At 29.6% G+C, this 22,428-nt stretch overlaps 2 protein-coding genes across 2 annotated transcripts; both read left to right on the top strand.

The window, feature by feature from the left end:
- Positions 1–895: 895 nt before the first annotated feature.
- Positions 896–12,509, top strand: LOC113386532 (circadian clock-controlled protein-like). Its single transcript, XM_026624312.1, has 11 exons — positions 896–902; positions 4,396–4,479; positions 4,538–4,685; positions 4,745–4,881; positions 6,547–6,655; positions 6,968–7,161; positions 10,630–10,713; positions 10,772–10,919; positions 10,978–11,114; positions 12,049–12,157; positions 12,225–12,509. The coding sequence occupies exons 1-11, from the start codon at positions 896–898 to the stop codon at positions 12,418–12,420; spliced, it is 1,353 nt and encodes a 450-aa protein (XP_026480097.1). The 3' UTR covers positions 12,421–12,509.
- A 2,847-nt stretch (positions 12,510–15,356) lies between these two features.
- On the top strand, positions 15,357–21,936 carry LOC113386533 (protein takeout-like). Its single transcript, XM_026624313.1, has 7 exons — positions 15,357–15,528; positions 18,923–19,006; positions 19,072–19,219; positions 19,286–19,422; positions 19,765–19,823; positions 21,413–21,519; positions 21,665–21,936. The coding sequence occupies exons 1-7, from the start codon at positions 15,468–15,470 to the stop codon at positions 21,858–21,860; spliced, it is 792 nt and encodes a 263-aa protein (XP_026480098.1). The 5' UTR covers positions 15,357–15,467; the 3' UTR covers positions 21,861–21,936.
- Positions 21,937–22,428: the final 492 nt, after the last annotated feature.

A 22,428-nucleotide genomic window follows, 5' to 3' on the forward strand; every position in this document is an offset into this window, starting at 1 on the left:
GCAAATTTTAAATTTTGTGACATGCTTATTATTAAAATTTAACATTCTGGATAAATTTTTAAGAATATTTAATAATTATTGAATGACATTAATTATGCCTAAGTTGTCCAATTTTTATTAAACGGTTCTATTTTCTTAAACTAAATGGTCAACAAAAATCCAATCAAACTGATGTGCTAGTTTTAATGTTTTTTCGGGAAATCGAGTAAACATAGTGATTATTTAATAATTTTATTATAATATTTATTATGTTATGGTCTTAATTTTAATAAAAGTTACATATATATAATTGACACTTATAAATCAGGAAACGAATCGATTTTTTTTTATTAAGGAGTTTCAAAAGTAAAAGCAATTTGCATTACTTTCTTCTATGGACTAAATGGATATAAAACAAATTAAAAGAATTAAAAATGTATCTATGTTACTTTAAATATTTATCCTCAGTCAATCTAAATGCTAATTAGGTAATGCAAAATTGTAGACAAAGACAAAGAAATAAGAATCTCGTAAAAAGTTTGTTAATATATTCTATATACAGAAGAGTAAAAATCGAATTGACAAAAACCGGTTAAATTAAAACTTTATATTTCGTTTTACTACGAATCCCATTTTTTGTCAACCTTGAATTAACACGAATTGTATTATTTAATCTTTTTGAAATAATAAGAATTTTGAAAAATAATTATAGTATTATTTACTTCCAAAAACTATGCAACATTGAAATTGAAACATTGAAAATATACTACTGGCATAGAAATTGGATAATATAATTAAGACAAAATATAATTTGAACATAGTATAATGGGATATAAAAAATAGTAACGATATTAATAAATAATATATCCATGCTTCAGTTTCGTGAAAATGATTATCTAATTTTCAAGAGTTCTTAATGTCGTGTAAGTTTAAAGTCAAATTACTCCGTTTATGTAATAAATGAGCATGCAAATACTTTAATTATTTGCTAAACTAATATGTCTCTATTATATTATTAAAAAAATCATTTACCACTTATGTTCACCATCTCTATGCCAAACATAAATAAATAAATATACACAAATCAAAGACAGGTTTCGTGATCCAAGGTTAATATCTAAATAAATTGATGCCGCCGATTCACTTATCAAATATAAAATCATATAAAATGAATGACAGACAAAGTCTTCATCTTTTCTTTTTATAAAATGAACAAATGCATTTGGAAGACTTGACTAAAATATATTATCAGGTGCCAAGTTAAGATTAATAGTTTCATGGGGTAAAAATAAATATGAAAAATGTTATTTACTTATTAGTAGAGCAAATTAAGTCGGTTGATCCGTGTTTGCAAACTCGTCAAAAATTTATCAAATTCTGGATATAATAAAAATGTAAATATACAAAAGTGCATGTTTTTGCATATACATATATGCAAGAGATGCATCAGCAAAATCGATTTGCAAATCGTTCAAGTTAATGATGATAATGCATTGAGCAAATAACTTTGTGCGTAAGATTCGAAAATAACTATTTTTCAAGCAAAAATTATCATAATGCAACAAATGGCAATAGACGAGAAAAACGCACGACATCAACCTTAGATTATATAAAATTCAATACATCAATAAATATTTTAATCAAATTTATTATATAAATTCTACCAGACTCGAACGCAGGACAAATAATGTCGAAATGGCTCTGCAATTTATTTTTAACCAAAATATCACATATATCAAATTATTTCAAGTATTTTTTTTTGCAATTGCACTTCGTCTTTCCCAATGCCAACAATATTTATCCAGAAGTGTAATGTGATTTATTATTATTATTTCATCAAAATATTCCATTAACCTCGGGGGGCCCTCCGGGGTCTCGTTGAAGTCGTCGATGAACAGAACAACATTTTAACTCAGAGATAATTAGAACTAACGGAATAATTTATATTTGTTGGAGAAAATTGTAAAACTTAAAATCAATAATGAGAATAAATAATTAGTAATGTCTGGTTTTCGATTAAGGACATTTTGTTCCTCGATTCATTATAGAAATGATATAAATTCAACGTAAATAATAAAAATTAAATATTATTCTACGTAGGAATTCTTAGGAAAATCATCGAAAATTATTTGGCATAAAAATGCGTATTAGCATAAGTCGGACAGTTCTTAGTATTATTTTTAAATTCGTTTGTTCACTTAAAGCATTTAGTCATGCAACATATCATTAACTTCCCGAAGGAGAAGTTTATGTTTTCATAAAAAATCCGATTCGCTAATTTTATGTTTTCTCGACGTTTCAAGCCATTCTGAATCGAATGAGACCAAGTTTGGAAAAAGTATGTGTGTGTGTGTGTGTATGTGAACAGGTTTTTTGCCGTAAATCGACGTTTTCTCACAAACGGCTGGACCGATTTCAAAAATTTAAAAGCCGATTTTATTATTATTTTTTTGACGGTAGATCCATAGTCTTCTAGATCATACTAAAATATTATGGCCCTACGACAACTCATTTAGCTTTAAAAATTCGTCAAAGTTTGCAACAATTAGTATGGTCTTTTTGGCATTTGTCAAAATTAGACTTTTCATCGACGTTTGCTCAAAAACGCCTGAACCGATTTCAGAAATTTAAAAACCATTTGATGTATCTCGATGAGGATTATCGTTTCTCAGTTTTGTGCGACGATTGGCCGAGCCGTTTCTTTGTAATTTGGAAAAAAGTGTTAAACCTTTCGTCCACATTTAAACTCATACTACCGAACCGATTTTGAAAAATCAAAAACTGTTCGAAAGATATTAGTTGGGAATGATACTGATTAGTTTTAGGTGAAAATCTACCGACTAATTGTAAATTTTACATATCTTATTTTATATCAAATTTTTCAACCAACACAGAAATGTGTTTTAAGTATGCATTAATTGAACGTTTCTACGAAACTTTTTGATTGGATAGTTAACATACATATTACCAAAAATTTATTCGTTTTATACTTATCCAACTTATTTACATTTTAAAAACATCAAAATGTAGAATTATTTAAGCATTTCTGAATACCATGTTGAGAAAAAGATTAAAAAGCAAGACAGGTTCAGTTGCATTTGCACATATAAATAAGGCATCTGGTGGTTGTGCAAAATTAGTTTTTCAAAAAAAGTACAAGGTTATAGGTCGATATAAATCAATTTTTTGAAAATTTAGTTAGATAATTAATTGTAGATTTAATTTATTTGAAATGAAGAGGTTTTTGTTAATTTGTGCACTTGCAGTGGCTTGCTGTAATGGAGTTAAATTACGTGAGTTGGATACTAATATTTTGGCAATTTTTAACTTCCCGTAGGGTAAGTTATTGTAATTGTCCAAAAATCGAAATTGAAATTACATTTCTCGACGTTTTGAAGGTTTCTGACCATTATGGCATACCTCAAAAAATTGATGAGTGTGTGTGTGTATGTATGTATGGATGGATACAATTTTTCGTCGATTTGAAGATCAACTGATTTGAATGGTTTAAAAAACATTCGATTCCTATTGATAGGGAGATGTGCTGATTAGTTTTTGGCAAAGGCAGGTCCAGCCGTTACGGAGATACGGAGCAAAGAGTGCAGAAAATAGAAATCGAGTTTTTGAGAGAACGGAGTATCCGATTTGGATAATTCAAAAAACATTTTATTTGTATTGACGAAATGAACAACCTACAAAAATTCATTTGGCGGACAATAATGAGCATTAGACATGTGCACATCAAATTATCAGACATTTTATAGATATTTTAATAATAAGAACAAATTTTGTTTACATTTCAATGCTTATCCGTTAGACTGCGACGCGGCGCTTACGCGCTTCGATATTTCATTTCTACGCAGCTAACGTGTCGCGATTGCTTTAAAACAGTTCAATTTTCTCAACATATTTCAATGTATAAAAAAATCAAGTATTTCAAAAAAAATTAAAATTTTTAAAATTCTCAAATCTATTTTTTTCGAAGTTCTAAAAAGAAGTGAATTTCTTTTTTAAATTTAATTTTCGGTACGGGAAGTTCCAGCATTTAAAGCACGATGCCATGCAACACTAGTTACTTGATATTTAGTAAATCAAGGAAAATGAATATTTTTTTATTTGAAGTGTTAATATTATTTTGATAATACCAAGAAAAATTAAACTAGGCCTGAGTAGCATTTTGCCTGTGTGAACCAAGTCAATAAAAATTCAGTTTTAATTTTGTGATAAATATTAGGTTGTCAAATATCTCCCTTCCGCTTTTTTGCTCTTGGTTTATAATACAAAAAGGCGGAATGGAGATATTTGACAACCTTATATTTTAGCTCTTTATTTCGATTTTACTAAAAACTAATCAATCCAATTTCCAATTGATATCTTTCGAACTATCATATTGATTATAATTTTTTTCCGTTGCAGCTGAAAATCTACCAAGATGTAAATTCGAAGACACTCCCTGTTTTGAATCTGCAGTAGCACAATCTGTTAGAATATTAAAAGATGGTACTTTAAATAATATCTATGCTAACAAATAATTTACTGATCTGAAATATTATTTTAGGCAACAGAAAAATAAATTTAATCCCTCTGGAACCACTTCATATAACCGCCATCAATATAGACACAGGATCAGGAAACTTCAGATTGAAATTGGACATGAGAGAGTGCGATATTAGTGGATTTACTGGCGTACAAAACCTTAAAATATCGTAAGTATAAAATATTTTTATACTAATAATGATACTAATAGTGATTGTTGCTTTTTTAGAGCGAAATCAGACAGTAAGTTGCATTGGGCTGTCACTGGAAATATTCCTAAAGTTGATATTAGTGGCAAATACAAGGCTGATGGTCAAGTTTTAGTTTTGCCAGTGCAAGGGGAAGGAGATGCCAGGATTACCTTATGTGAGAATTTATAATTGTTATAAACTAAAGCTTTCATTATCAAATAGATAGTTTAAAACTACAATGCTGATATCTTAATCCAAGAGTATTACTACTAGATAGAAATATTTTGTAATAGTTAACAAAACTGGTGGGGCGCATGGCATCGTGCCTTAAGGCAAGTTGCTGGAATTTCCCGTACTAAAAATTATTTTTATTTAAAAAGATTAACATTTTTGAAAAAAATTTACTCTGAATAAATTAGATTTTTGAGAGACTATAAATTTTTGATAAAAATTTACTTCTTTTGAAAAGACTTTTTGAAAATTAAATTTATTTTGAAATATTTTGGAAATTCGGAACTTTTTTCAAAGCAATCGTACTGCTTCAACTGCATGAAGACCAAATATCGAAGCGCGTAAGCGCCGCGTCGCCGTCTAACGAATAAACATTGGTACGGAACCTATAGGAATGTAAACAAAATTTATACTTATTGTTAAAATTTTTATAATATATCTGATAATTTGATGTGCATATGTCTAATTATCATTTTTGACCGCCAAATGGCATTTTTTTTTACTTATTTTACTAGATCTCCGAAACCGCTAGTCTTCGTCTTGTTAATACAAGAATGTTTTTTGAATTATTCAAATCGGACGCTCCGTTCTCATAAAAACTGAGTTTTTGGCCCTTTTTGGCCCTATCTTCGGAACGGCTAGACCTGCCTTCGCCAAAAACTAATCAGCACGTCTCCTTATCAATACGAATCGAATATTATTTGAATTATTTAAATCGCTTCGTCCGTGTTTCCGAAATCGTCGACGAAAAGTTGTATCCGCACACACGTACACACACACACACACACACATATACATCCATTTTTTCTATGGTATGCCAAAATATTCAGAAACCTTTGAAACGTAAAGATATATAAAAAATCTTATTTTCGATTTTTTGCGATTACTATAACTTGCCCAACGAGAAGTTAATAATTTTTCATTGTTGATTAATATAATTATTAATCACGTGATTAATCTAATTTTATATTTAACACGTTAGTGATCATTTATGACCGCCAAATGGCTTTTTATACTTTTTTTACTAGATTTCTGCCTTACCAATGTCAGTCGTATGTGACTGACACCAAACAGTTTTAAAGGAACCATGTCAGACATACACGATTTGGTATAAATATAAATCTTTTGATGCATTAGGTTTTCTTTAAACATTTTTAACTAAATTATATAAAAAAGTTATCATGAGCCATGTGAAAATTGATCTGATCTTTATAAAAAAATACACGCGTTATATAATTACTTTTTGCCATTTTTTATATTGGTACATTTAACATTTGGCATTTTAAAACATGATTGGACGAATTCAGAACTCTGCATTAATTAATAATAAACTGATCATGAACTTGGTTGATTAAAAAGCATACTAATTAGAGAAAAAAATTTAGAGTAGAGTCTAAATAAATAAATAGAGACAAAATGTTTGATTAATTTATTTTCAGTTTTCCAATGTTCCAATTTTAAAATTAATAACTATTGTAGAAATGTCATGAAAATTAGTAAAAAAAAGTTTTGGTCCAAATATTTGCGTGCTATGAAGATATAATAAATGAATCGAAGATATAATCGTATAACTAATCATTGATTATTTTGTATTTTTTTACTTTTTCAGATGATGTAGATATTTTGCTGACTATCAAAGAAGAAGACAAGCGTACTGAAAGGAAAGGCAAATCTTATATGAAATTAGACCAATTTGGTGTAAAATTCGAACCAAAACGGTAAGTACTTTTATAAATAGTAAAAATTGCTTACACAGTTTTATTTTACACATTTTTATGTGTTGCCATTGTTTTAAGGACTGTTTTTTAATCACGTGATCGTTTTTTTTAAGGATCAATATTACCAACATAGATTAAATAAATTTTAAACAATATTTTAACAAATATAGATAACAAATCAATAACAACAAGTTTCCACAAAAAATATTGAGAATTCTGCATACCAATTTCTAAAAAATGTGGATATGTGACTCATATATAAAATGTATTAAGATTATCATTATTACTTTAATAATTTGTTTATTTTTTCAGGGTATCAATGCACTTCGACAACCTCTTCAACGGTGACAAAGTCTTGGGTGACAATTTAAATATGTTCATCAATGAAAATTGGCCAGAGCTCTTTAAGGAAATCAGACCGGCCCTAGAAGAGTCTTTGGCCCAAATTTTCTTGGAAATCACGAATCGTGTCTTCAACAAAGTACCAGCTGATGAAGTCTATTTGTAAATTAAGAAAATCTAAATTATTAAGGTAGATAGCAAAAAATTATGAGTATAGATTGGTATGAATGGTTGTTTGTGAGAAATTGTAAATGATGGAAGAAAACGAATGCATGCGATATTTTTATGTTTATTATTGTATATGTGTATGCTGTTTTAATATATGTATAATAAAAACTGTTTTGATGAAATAAAAATTTAACTAGTGGTGTATGGCATCGTGCCTTAAGGCAAATTTCTGGTACTTCCCGTACCGTAATGAAATATTCGAGAGATTTTAAACGTTTTCAAATATATTATTACAAATACTGTAACTTTCATTATTTTTGCTATCTTGTTATATCTGAGCAAATCAAATGTAAATCATAAATCAATTTTTAGATCTCCAGAACATTAACAATCGTCATTTCATTTCGAATTCAATTTCAAAAAAAAAATAGTTGCCTAATTTACACAAAATTGAAAAAGTGCTCCCGTATAGTCACAGTCTAAACAAGCATTTGCAAATAATTCTGTGCGACATTTTCACTTATACTGTGCTTAGCTTGGCGGCATTTTGCACATTTTTCAATAGTTTTCACAAAATTGGAAAATTGCTCCAATATATAAACAGTCTAAACTGCACTTGGGTAAACATTTGTACCAGAGTGGCGCTTAGACTGTGCTTAGCCTGGGTAATTTTTTGAATTTCTAATCCAAAATTACAAAAATATTTTATGGAAAATAAAAAAAAAGATGTAATAATTTTTTATCCTCAAAAGCAATTGTTTTGTCAATACAAGCAGAAAGTTTTTTAGATCATTCAAATCGGACGCTTAGTTCACTCAAAAACTGCCATTTTTTGCACATTTAGCACTGTATCTTCGAAATGGCGGGACCTGTCTTTGCCAAAAACTAATCACTTCTTCTCCCAATTATTACAAATTGAATGTTTTTTAGATCATTCAAATCCGATACTGCGTTCTCTCAAAAACTCGATTTGTATTTTCTGCACTCTTTGCTCCGTATCTTCGTAACGGCTGGACTTGTCTTTGCCAAAAACTAATCAGCACATCTCCCTATCAATAGGAATCGAATGTTTTTTGAACCATTCAGATCGGTTTAAAAATTTGTATCCATACATACGTACACACACAAACATCCATTTTTTCTGAGGCATGCCAAAATGTTCAGAAACCTTCAAAACGTCGAGAAATGCAAAAATTTTCAATTTAGATTTTTAGACGATTACAATAACTTACCCTACGGGAAGTTAAAAAAGACACAACCATATCTAGTTTGTGTATATATAAGTCTGCTTTATTTAATTTAATTACTGAATTATTTAACATATCATCTTATATTTATCGGGCAACCTGATATATTATTATTTAAAAAAAACATCAAATGTGATTTTGTAGAATTCATTATTTTGTATTTCTGAATACAATGTTAATAAAATGATTATAAAGCAAGACAGGTTTCAGTCACTTTTCTACATATAAAAGAGGAATCTGTTGGTAGGGCGAGATTAGTTTTTTAGAGACAACACAAGGTTGTAGGTCGATTGAAATCGATTTTTTCGAAAATTTAGTTAGATAATTAATTGCAAATTTAATTTATTTGAAATGAAGAGGTTTTTGTTAGTTTGTGCACTTGCAGTGGCATGCAGTAATGGAGTTAAATTACGTGAGTTGGATAATTGATACAAATATTTTGGGGAAACGTTTTATTTTTTTACTTGGTCTATATTATTTGAGTGAGTTATTTAGACATTTAGTAAATTAAGGAAACGTAATAAATATTTTTGTATTGGAAGTGTTGATATTATTTTGATGACACCAAGAAATATTAAACTAGATGTGACTGGCGTTTTTGCCTTATGGCAAGTTGTTTAAACTTTCCGATACTTGTGAAGAGAGGGCATATTTGATAAAATTAAGCAATTAAGCTATTTAGATACAAATTGTGTATGATCTATTATTTCAAACTTTTATAATTAAATCACTTTTGCGTATGCCTACCATATTTAGCTTCCCGAAGGAATCCGAAACACTAATTCTATATTTTTCCGACTTTTCAAGCCATTCTGAATCGAATGAGACGAAATTTGGAAAAAGTCAAAAATTTAAAAGCCATTCGATGTATCTATGAGAACTAGCGTTTCTGAGTTTTGTGTGATGATCAGCCAGGCCATTTCTTTATAAATCGCATAAAAGTGTAACATTTTTCGTCCACGTTTTAGCCCGCAATTCTGAATCGATTTTGAAAATTCAAAAACCGTTCGATAGATATTGATTGGGAATCGTGCTGATTAGTTTTCTTGTAATAAAGTTTTTTAAAAAAAATTCCGCGATTTTTATGATTTTTTTTGACGGTAGATATCATAGTCTTGTAGATCATACTAAAATATTACGGACATTTAATTTTAAAAATTATTCAAATTTGCAAAAATTAGTATCGTTCTTTTGGCATTTGTCAAAATTAGACCTTTGATCGACATTTTCGAAAACGAATGAACCGTTTTCAGAATTTAAAAGTCATTTGATGTAACTCAATGAGGACTATAGTTTTTCAGTTCGTGATCTGCGAGCCGTTTCTTTGTAATTTGAAAAAAAAGTGTTAAACTTTTCGTCCACATTTAAGCTCATTCTACCGAATCGATTTAAAAAAAAACAAAAACTGTTCGAAAGATATTAGTTGGGAATAATACTGTTTAGTTTAGGTGAAAATCTACCGAGCCGTTTTCTTGTAATTAACTGTTGAACAAAATTTAAACCGATTTTTATGGAACTTTTTTTTTGGCGATGTATATCATGGTCTTATAGAACTTACTGAAATATTACGGCCTTACGACAAGTAGTTAATTTTAAAAATTCATCAAGTTTGAGAAAATGAGTAGTTTTTTTGACGTTTGTAAAAATTAGAATTAGACGATTTACTTGGTATAACGATAGAGTACTTGGTCTTAATAACATACTAATCATTAAAGTCCTACGGTAAACTGGTTCAATTATAAAAAAATTTTTATTTTTGAAAATTTGCTTTTAGAAAATACTCCGAGTTAACGTGTTTGCTCGCTTTCAATTATGTGTAATAAATCCACTCGGAATACTTTTAATCACTCATTAATTAATTTATTTTTATACTGATTATGTCGATTATTTACACATATCGGGAAGTTCATGTAACTTGCCTCAAGACAAATACCAATACCAACTAGTTATATTTTTATCTATTTACCTGATTTCATATCTACCTGTCTATATATTTACCTGTCAACCTGTCTACCTCTCTATATATCTACCTATCTACTTGTCTACCTGTGTACCTGACTTTTTGTCTACCTGTCTTCCTCTTCACCTAGTTCCTTTTCTACCTGTCATGTCCTGTCTCAGAAACGTAATGATACATAAAAAAATTTTTTTGGTAAATAAATATTATTATTAATACTTTATTAAAATAAATTACTAATATTTTTTTTTCGTTTGTAGCTGAAAATCTACCAAGATGTAAATTTGAGGACACTCCTTGTTTTGAAAACGCAGTCGAACAATCTGTTAGAATATTAAAAGATGGTAATTTAAATAATATTAATACTAACAAATAATTTACTGATCTTAAGTATTATTTTAGGCAACAGAAAAATAAATTTAATCCCTCTGGAACCACTTCATGTAAACGCCATCAACATAGACACAGGAGCAGGAAATTTCAGATTGCAATTGGACTTGAAGGACTGCGATATTAGTGGATTTACCGGCGTACAAAACCTTAGAATAACGTAGTTTACAAGTGAAAATATTGTTAAAGTAATATTGATTTTACTATTGTTATTTCAGAGCGAAATCAGATAATAGGTTGCATTGGGAAGTGACAGGACATGTTCCCAAAATTGAAGTTAAAGGCAAATACAAGGCTGATGGACGAGTTTTAGTTTTGCCTGTGCAAGGGGAAGGAGATGCTCTCATTACTTTATGTAAGAACTAGTTGGTTTTGTATTTTTTGCCTTGAGGCAAGTTACATGAACTTCCCCGATATGTGTAATTAATCGACTAAATCAATAAAAACTAAATTGATTTATGGTGATTAAAAGTATTCCGAGTGGGTTTATTACATATAATTGAAAACGAGCGAACACTTTGACACGGAGTATTTTCTAAAAGTAATTTTTAGAAATCAACAATTGTTATAATTGAACCATTTCCATAGGACTTTAATGGCTTGATATGTTCATTAAGACCAAGTACTCTATCGTTATACCAAGTAAAATCGTCTAATTTTATTTTAACAAACGTCAAAAAAACTACTCATTTTCTAAAACTTTGATGAATTTTTAAAATTAAACTACTTTGTAGTAAGATCATAATATTTCAATAAGTTGTATAAGACCATGATATATATCATCAAAAAAGTTTCATAAAATCGGCTTAAATTTTTTTTTTTCGACAACAAATTACAAGAAACGGCTCAGTCGATTTCACCTAAAACAAATCAGTATCATTCCCAAATCGATTCGGTAGTATGAGCTTAAATGTGGACGAAAAAACTTAACACTTTATTCAAATTACAAAGAAAGGGCTTGTCAGATCGTCGCATAAACTGACAACGATAGTCTTCATCGAGATACATCAAATGGCTTTCAAATTCCTGAAATCGGTTCAGGCATTTTTGAGAAAACGTCGATTTACGGCAAAAAATCTGTTCACACACACACACACATACTTTTTCCAAATTTGGTCTCATTCGATTCAGAATGGCTTGAAACGTCGAGAAATCATAAAATTAGCGAATCGGATTTTTTTGATGAAACATAAACTTTTCCTTCGGGAAGTTAATAAATAGTTAAAACTAATTTTTATGTTTAAATTCTGGATTTTTTAAAATCTTATTAAATTATACATATTTTTCAGATGATTTAGATATATTCCTGATCATCAAAGAAGAAGACAAGCGTACTGAAAGGAAAGGCAAAGCTTATATGCACTTAGACACATTTGATGTAAAATTCACACCAAAACGGTAAGTACTTTTTAACCCAGTTTTACTTTACATAATTCATCTGTTTAATATAAAATTTTGGTTTTAGTGTAACTATGAACTTCGAAAATCTCTTCAACGGTGACAAGGTTCTAGGTGACAATTTAAATATGTTCATCAATGAAAATTGGCCAGAGGTCTTCAAAGAAGTGCAACCAGCCTTAGAAGAGTCTTTGGCCCAAATTTTCTTGGAAATCACGAATCGTGTCTTCGACAAAGTACCAGCTGAAGAAATCTATTTGTAAATTAAGAAATTCTAAAGTAACGTAGATAAACAGAAAATTTTCAATGAATATTTTGTGAAAATGAGAAGATAGTTGTTAATGTTCGGAGAAGCGTGAGTATGAACTTTCTTACAACTATTTCTCCTATTTGTTGTGATATGTATTAGTAGTTTATGCAATAAAATATTTGTTAAATGTGAATGATTTGTCTAATATTTTTAACTTAATTATTTATACTTCAAAAATAATCAATATTTCAGACAAACTCATTTGGAATGATTCTCACATCATGTATTCATTTTCATTGGATCATCTCTACAAGTACATTCATTAGAACAATTGATTTTTAACTTCCCGTAGGGTAAGTTATTGTAATCGTCCAAAAATCGAAATTGAAAGTTTTTACATTTTTCGACGTTTTGAAGGTTTCTGAACATTTTGGCATACCTCAGAAAAATGGATGTGTGTTTGTGTGTATGTATGTATGATGGATACAATTTTTAACTTCCCGTAGGGCAAATTATAGTAATCGTAAAAAAATCGAAAATGAAAATTTTTATATATCTTTGCGTTTCAAAACCTTCTGAACATTTTGGCATACCTTAGAAAAAATGGATGTATGTGCGTGTATGTGTGTGTGTGCGGATACAAATTTTTGTCGACGATTTCGGGAACACCGATCAACCGATTTGAATAATTCAAAAAACATTCAATTCGTATTGATAAGGAGACGTGCTGATTAACTTTTGGCAAAGGCCGTTCCGTAGACACGAGGCAAAAAGTGCCAAAAATGGTAACTCAGTTTTTAAGAGAACGGAACGCCCGATTCTAATAATACAAAAAATATTTTACTTGTATTGACAAGATGAAGAATTGATGAAATTTTCATGAAGGCAGGTCTAGCGGTTTCGGAGATCTATCAAAAAAAGAAAAAAAAATGCCATTTGGCGTTCAAAAATGATCATTAGACATATGCACATCAAATTATCAGATATAAGTATAAATTTTGTTTACATTCCTATGGGTTCCGTACCGTTGTCAAAAAAATAATTATTTTTGGTACGGGAAGTTCCAGCAATTTGCCTTAAGGAACGATGCCATACACCCCACTATTTCGTTTTCGGGCGCACGGATCAACCGATTTGAATGGTTCAAAAAACATTCGATTCCTATTGATAGGGAAATGTGCTGGTTAGTTTTTGGTAAAGGCAGGTTCAGTCGTTACGGAGATACGGAGCAAAGAGTGCAGAAAATACAAATCGAGTTTTTGAGAGAACGCAGTATCGGATTTGAATGATCTAAAATTTGTAATGATTGGAAGAAGAGGCGATTAGGTTTTGGCAAAGACAGGTTCCGCCATTTCGCAGATACAGAGCTGAATGTACAAAAAATGGCAGTTTTTGAGTGATCTAAGCGTCCGATTTGAATGATCTAAAAAACTTTCTGTTTGATTAACAAAACAATTGCTTTTGAGGATAAATGGAACATTATTACATCTTTTTTTATTGTCCATAAAATATTTTTGTAATTTTGGATTTAAAAAAACTCAAAAAATTACCCAGACTAAGCACAATCTAAGCGCCACTCTGGTACAAATGTTTACCCTAGTGCGTTTAGACTGCTTATGCACTGTAGCACTTTTCCAATTTTGTGAAAACTATTGAAAAATGTGAAAATGCCGCCAAGCTAAGCACAGTATAAGTTAAAATGTCGCACAGAATTATTTGAAAATGCGTTTAGACTGTGACTATGCGGGAGCACTTTTTAAATTTTGTGCAAATTAGGCAAATATTTTTTTTTAAATTGAATTTGAAATGAAATGACGATTGTTGATGTTCTGGAGATAAATTGATTTATTTATGATTCACATTTGATTTGCTCAGATATAACAAGAAGATAGCAAAAATAATGAAAGTTACAGTATTTGTGATAATATATTTGAAAACGTTTAAAATTTCTCGTATATTTCATTACGGTACGGGAAGTTCCAGCAATTTGCCTTTAGGCAAGATGCTATACACTCCACTAGTTTGTAAATTCATTTAAACTAGTGAGGCGCATGGCATCTAGTCTTAAGGCAAATTGCTGGAACTTTCCGTACGAAATATTATTTTTTTAAAAACTATCAACATTTTACGGTATGGAACCGATGGGAATGCAAGCAAAATTTATAATTATTGTTAAAATCTCTATAAAATATCTGATAATTTGATGTGCATATGTCTAATGATCATTTTTGACCGCCATATGGCATTTTTTTTACTTTTTTCATCAGATCTCTGAAACCGCTGGGCCTGCCTTTGATCAGTTCTTCATCTTGTCAATACAAGTGAAATGGTTTTTGAATTATTCAAATCGGATGCTCCGTTCTCTTAAAAACTGAGTTACCGTTTTCGGCACTTTTTGCACCGTATCTTTGGAACGGCTAGACCTGCCTTCCTCAAAAACTAATCAGCACGTCTCCTTATCAATACGAATCGATTGTTTTTTGAATTATTCTAAATTATATTTGAATTATATTAAATCAGTTAATCCGTGTTCCTGAAATCACACATACATACATGCACACACACATACATCTATTTTTTCTAAGGTATGCCAAAATGCTCAGAAACCTCTGAAACGTAAAGATATATAAAAATTTTCATTTTCGATTTTTTGCAATTACTATAACTTGCCCTACGGGAAGTTAAAAATGTTGAGCTAACAAAAAATGATATTAAATTTTATACTATACATTAACAACTGTATTAACTGATTGTGAGTTCATTTAATATTTCGTAGTGCAGAAAATGCAACATCTTCCTCAGCTCACGCACACGCACACACGCACACACTCACCTGCGACTAATGAATGATTTTACCTGAAGACAGGTTGTTTTGTTAGTAGAGTTTTATTGGTGGTCAATCGCTCACGACATCCGGGCAAAGTATAAAAGGCGATCGTGACGCTTCCGATAAATTAGTATCGAATTGACACTGACCACTGATCACTAACGGAGAGAGGTCGAAAGATTCTAATAAATTTTATTAGTTTAATAAATTAAATTATATTTGGTTTATCCGCAATGAAGACGATTTTGTTTGTTTGCGTTATTGCTGTCGCTATCTGCAGTGCCGCTAAATTACGTGAGTTTCGACATTATAATTTATTGTTGGTGTTATGGTTCTGAGTGGTGATATAAATAAATAATAATAATAAATGGTAGTTTGCCCAAAGGTATGAGAGCATCACGAATCCCCCTTTTCCCTCCTTTGTTAATTATTCACATTACCTTTAGTCACTTTTTTAGACACTCCTATGCATTTTTCTTTCCAAACTTTTGCTTCCTGTGCTTAATTTTTCAATTCCCTGTACACCTAAGTCTGTTTTTACACAGTCTTTTTGTACACGGTTTTGATATAACACAGTTTGAAAATTGAATATTTTTAATTTTTTTACACGATTTTATTCCATTTAGCACGATTTGAAATTTTATGTACTTAATTTTTGAAGTAAAAACTTCTTTAGGCGCGATATGGGTGTAAAAATTTTTAGGCGCGACACGGGTGTAAATCCGTACAAATGCAACGAAAATGCCAACGTGTAGTTGAACACTACGACGCCGTAAGCGCTGATGTCGCGAGTATCCACTCATATCGCGTCATGTCATGCGTAAGTCGAGCGCTAAACCCTATATGAACTTGCATTAATTGATCACGTTTTTTATGTTATGTCCTCATGGAATAAGACTTTTCTTAGAGAATAAATGTGCCATGGAATATAATAAATTTATATTGAATCTCGTTGAAGACAAAATAATATCTACTGCCACGGATATTTATGTAGGTTGCCATGCGACAGATCAACAATCATACATTCGTCAGCAGTTTCAAAAAAATCGGTTATTGATACCGGGGGTTTTGCCGTATGAAATAATTTTAGTTCTGAATAAATTTTACATAATAACAACTAATATTGATGTAAGTGATGGCTTAGCTAATGGTTGTGTGGGAAAATTAGTGTACATAGAACGTGGCGATAATGATGAACTTCTACGTTTATGGTTTGAATTTCCGGTAAGATAGGTAACAAAATTAGGAAGAAAGCTTCACATCATATTCAAACTCTTAATATCAGTAGGACAGCTGTGCCGATGCTCAGGAGATCTTATTATTATGATGTTATATGATTATTAAAAGATGATTTTTAAAATTCAATATGATGTTTTTTTATTTTTATCTTAATTGCCTACCTCATACAATATTAAAAGTTTTACTTCAATCGCGTGTGATCCTTACGCGCACTCTTTTTTTTTGTCAAATTTAATTTTTGCGAAGTATGTTGATATCACAAAAAGTATTTATGAAAGAAAAAAGTCTGAAACCATCGATAGTTTGTGAACACTAGCTTAAAGATTTAAGTGAATTCCCCTTTAGCGCGTACAAACAATTTTTACTGGTCAAAGCAAATGTGAATAGCACTAATTTAGGGAAATACCCTAAAAATTCTTGTTTTAACTAATTTTAATAGGTTTTAGAGATTAGGAACAAATCACCCATTTTTGTATAAGATCAATGTCTTTTTTACACAGTTTTTTTACGCGGCTTCTTCTAGAACCAATCTACCATGTAAAAACAGACCATCTGCCTTCTTTTTCTTCCCAATTTTTTCAGTCCTTCTATTTTACCTAAAAATAAATATACTAAATTTAGTAATAAATTAATTTATTTACATCAATACTTTCGTTGAAAAATAAATTAACACTAAATTGATATTGAACGTATATAGTGATTTATAGCAACAATTGAAATATTTCCACGATATAAAAAGTGTTCTATTTTGTTCTGCATTATTTATAGTATAATAAGTGATTTTATAATGTAAATATTTTGTCTAATATTTTTAAAAAAATTGATTAAATTTTAACATTCATAAATTCGTGGATAATATACGTATGAATAATATAAATTTATTAACTTCCCGTATAGCAAGTTATAGTAATCGCAAAAAAATCGAAAATGAAAATTTTTATATATCTCTTTTATATGTTTAGAAGAATATTTTATAAATCCTTCTGAACATTTTGGCATACCTTAGAAAAAATTGATGTATGTGTGTGTGTATATGTGTGTGTGTGTGTGCATGCATGTATGTGTGTGCGGATACAAATTTTCGTCGACGATTTCGGGAACACGGATGAAGCGATTTGAATAATTCAAAAAACATTCGATTCGTATTGATAAGGAGACGTGCTGATTAGTTTTTGGCGAAGGCAGGTCTAGCCGTTCCGAAGAAATGCGGCAAAAAGTGCCAAAAACGGTAACTCGGTTTTTAAGGGAACGGAGCATCCGATTTGAATAATTCAAAAAACATTTTATATTAGCAAGATGAAGAACTGATCTAATTTTCATGAAAGCTGGTCTAGAGGTTTCGGAGATCTAGTAAAAAATGTAAAAAAAATACTATTTGGCGGTCAAAAATCATCATTAGGCATATGTACATCAAATTATCAGATATTTTGTAGAGATTTTAACAATAAGTATAAATTTTGTTTATATTCCTATGGGTCCCGTACCAATGTTTAACCGTTAGACGGCGGCGCGGCGCTTACGCGCTTCGATGTTTGATCTCTACGCAGTTAAAGCAGTACGATTGCTTTGAAAAAAATTTCAGAATTTCCAAAATATTTCAAAATAAATTTTTCTCCAAAAAGTCTTTTTTTTTTTCAAAAATATCCATATAGACCATGGTAAATTTATTAAATTTGATTTAGTTAAAAATGTATCAAAGAACAATTTTTTTGCCAAAACGACCTCATATTGTAACTTTTTCTTCTCAACTAACTCCTTAACTGACATGGCGTTTAACGTGTTAAATTTGTTCGTCAGTAGAGTCCGTTTTTTTCTTATATATTAGTTCGAGTGTCAGTAGAGTCCTATTTGTTGTTTCTCACGAAATTGATTTCATCAGAGTTTGTTTTTCTTTTAATTTTATTTTGGTCGTCAGTAGAGTGCCTTTCACTTTTAATTTTAATTAAATTTAATTTTAATCAAAATTGTTAAAAGATTTTATTCGTTTTTCTTTTACAGATTAATTTTGAATTCGAGCATAAATTTATTAATGAAAGATTTAATATAAAACGTATATAAATATAATGGGCCCAATTCTCCGATAAAATAGAAATGTTAGGGCAACTCTATATTACGATCGTATTAATAATCTATGTATTCTAATCTATGTGTTTTCTAGGCTTATTCACACATAAAACTATTTCAAAACGCAATCAATATATAAATAACTTTACAAAAATATAAGTAAATATTTTTTAAAGTATTAAGTTTATCCTTAGAAAATTTCAACATGAAAAAGAATTGTGGCTATAAGCCGAAATAATTAAATTATATATAAATATTAGAAGTACCTTTAAATTAATAATGCAAAGTATAAATATAACAAACTTTGACACAATATTATGAATGTTATATGAATGTTATTAATGAATATTATATTTTAAATTATATATTGTTTTATATTTTTCAGCCAATGAAATACCAAGGTGTAAATTTCAAGATACAAATTGCCTTGAAAGTGCCATTCAACGTTCTGTGAGACTTTTGAAGGATGGTAAGCATAAAATTTAATATTTAAATTTTAACTAATTTTACTAAACAAGTCTGATACTTTTCTAGGAGACAGAAAACTGAATCTAAATGCCTTGGAGCCTCTTCACGTGACAGCAATCAATATCGATACCGGTGCAGGAAATTTCAGACTGAAATTAGATCTTATGGAACTGGATATTACAGGATTCTCCACTATAGAAAATGTTAAAATACAGTAAGCACTTTTGAATCTAGAGTCGATCTTTATATTATTTTATTTATTCGATTAATTTATATTTAGATCCAAAGGTGATGATCAATTGTCTTGGGTTTTAACTGGGCATGTTCCAAAGGTTGAAGTCAAAGGAAAGTACAAGGCTGATGGACAAGTTTTAGTTTTGCCAGTGCAAGGAGACGGAGATGCCAATATTTCACTTTGTAAGGATAGTTGATATTTTTAATTGCTCTAATCTTAAATATAAAAATGTAGCTCTCGATCAAATGATCCGCTAAAACTCGAAAACGGCTGAACCGATTTGGCCAGTCTTAGCCTTGAAAAATTCATGCTAATCAGTAGGTTGTCGGAAAGGTGAGATATTATTTCAAAAACGCGTAGAGATTTTACATTTTTAATTTGAAAATTTTTGTAGAAGCGTAATTTAAATAAAACAATGGACGGTGGCTAATACGTCAAATGTCAAACGTTTTTGACAGATGTTGTTCAATTCACGTTTAATAGGATGTTTTACGTGAATACATTTAATTATTATTAAATTGTAGTAAGTAGTTTTGTTCGTAGTCATATTTGTACACAAAACCGTTTATTAAACGGATCGCAAGTGTTACTATAAATTCAAAATATCAACTTTTTTGAAATGTTAATATAAAAATGCACTTTTTGGCATATTTTTCTGTTCTGGAAGATCTTATTTGTATAATTATATACTCATTGGTATTTATAAAACATTTTCTAAGTTATATTATTTTTTATTTATATTATTTAAATTCAGAACCTAAATTTGGTATCGATCAAAGGGACATTTTGTCGAATAACATTTTCCCAGTTATAATTTCCCAGAATTTAACGAAGAATAGATAGTAATATATGAAGGTCCGGGTATAAAAAGATCCATCATCGATGTATCAAAGACCAAAAAAGTTAAGCATTGTTTAACAACAATATTTGAAAGTAGAGGGAAAAAGATGTATAACCAGCTATAACCTTGATTCTCATGACTTTGCTATCGGGAGATAAACAAAAATCTTTGAAAATCCATAATAAAAGTATTTTCTTCCGTTGGTAGTTTTCTAGCATTAGTTAAAAACGTAATTACTATGTAAAATACCTGTAAAATTAAAATAAGACATTGAACCTGTTTGCCATCTCGCCGTTCCAAATTACCCCGTCTATGGAGTAAAAAGGTCTAGAAAAACAATTTTTAAAAGACGGCAAAACAGCACATTTTTACAATGATGAAGTAGCTGGCAGTTTTACTGAACGTAGTCAGATAATTGTTCGTTTTAAATGTGTTATTTGTTGTGATATAATAAGCTCAGTAGTATTATTTACAATTATACATAAAATCCAGAATCCAAAAAGAATCTGAGAAACTTGAAACTTAATCAATAAGTCGAAAGACCAAAAAAACTTGGATTGAATGAATTATACCATGTTTTCTATAGGAAGTGTATAAAACTTCCAGTTTGATTGTATTGACAAAATATAGACAAACTAATGGGGTTTATTGTTTTTTAATACCTCATTGTATACAGCATTCAACAACAAATCCTTATACACTAAAAGTATTTTTTTTATTCTCTAGAAATTGTTTAGAATATATCTTACTTAGCAAAACAAATGTTTGCCGGGTCAGCTGGTATATATATATATATATATATGTGTGTGTGTGTGTGTGTGTAAAGGATTTGCCAGAGTCTACCTTTTTTTTGAAAATTCTGCTGAATTTATATTGACGCAGCCTTTTGAATGAAATTATTTTAATTTGAAATTATTTTAACCGGGAGGATTGATATTTCAAATTAAAAAAGGAGTATGAGAAAATAATCAATAATTTTGAAAATTCTATAACATTCTCAACAAAAAAAATTTTTTTTGGCGGACTCTATATATATATAGTTTCCTAACACGTACCTCCTAAGAAACGAATGCTATATTTAGTGAAATTTAAAAAAAATCTTGAGTCTATTGAATCTTTGTACAGTTGGCTTATATTTAGCCATTAGTGATTTTTTTCTTATTAAAATATTTATTTTTACGTTTTTCAAAAAAGTGCTTTAGGTACGATTAAGGCGCTAGGTACGACTTAAGCAACTTTAATATTTATAGGATAATTTAAATATGAACATTGTTTCTGAGAAAGCATTATTTTGAGTATAAATTAATCACAATGTTGCATTTAATTTTCAGACGATCTTGATATTACCTATCATCAAAGAAACTGACCAACGTCCCCAGAGGAAAGGAAAGGCCTATATGCAGCTGAACCAGTTTGATGTTAAATTCAATGCAAAACGGTAAATTTTGACTCAATTTGTTTTAATAAATTAACTTGTTGCAATATTCCCGACACGATAATCAATATAACGAATGAAATTTAACCTTTGTCTAAAACTTTCCTGGAAAGTTCTTCGGGATATTAATTAATCTTTTCCTCTTTAGTGTGACCATGCACTTCGACAACCTCTTCAACGGCGACAAAGTCCTCGGCGACAATTTGAACAATTTCATCAACGAAAACTGGCAAGAAATCTTCAAGGAAGTGCAACCAGCCTTAGAAGACTCTTTAGCACAAATCTTCTTAGAAATCACCAATCGCTTCTTCAACAAAGTGCCATTCGATGAAGTTTATTTATAAACAAAATGTAGATTATAAATATTATTAGCTAACCAAAAATAATTGGAGGAGGACGAGAATTCTAAAACATTGTGATTGATACTCAATAGAAAGTTAGTTTAAGCAAGTTGCTCTCTGAAAAATGATAGAAATATTTTGGTATCAAAACCAAATTTTTATTTGGTGATGATTTTAAGTCGATTTATAAAAATTGATCCTGCTGATTTATTTTTTGGAGTTGTTATTAGTTACTAAACAATTGTAAGGATATTTCTTATAATTTATATTAAGTATTGTTATGTGTTTATTTAGATATTTATTGGTTTCTGATGAATGATCAAAATTATTTTTATAAAATAGAAATTAAAGTAATTTAGTTTTGGTAAATATTAAAGTAATAAAATAAATTTAACTTAATACTTGCTAAATTATATTATTAGTACATTTCTCACATTCATATTTCAATCAATAAATAAATAAATCACAAATCAAAATTCCAAAATGTTTAATTGTTTATTATATAATTATAAAATCTTAATGCAACTTTTTTTGTCATATATCAAACAGATATAAAACTGAAGCAATAATT

The sequence above is a fragment of the Ctenocephalides felis genome, unplaced genomic scaffold, assembly GCF_003426905.1.
Source record: "Ctenocephalides felis isolate EL2017-DRISC unplaced genomic scaffold, ASM342690v1 CF-g0.4_SCAFFOLD_03571, whole genome shotgun sequence".
NCBI lineage: Eukaryota > Metazoa > Arthropoda > Insecta > Siphonaptera > Pulicidae > Ctenocephalides > Ctenocephalides felis.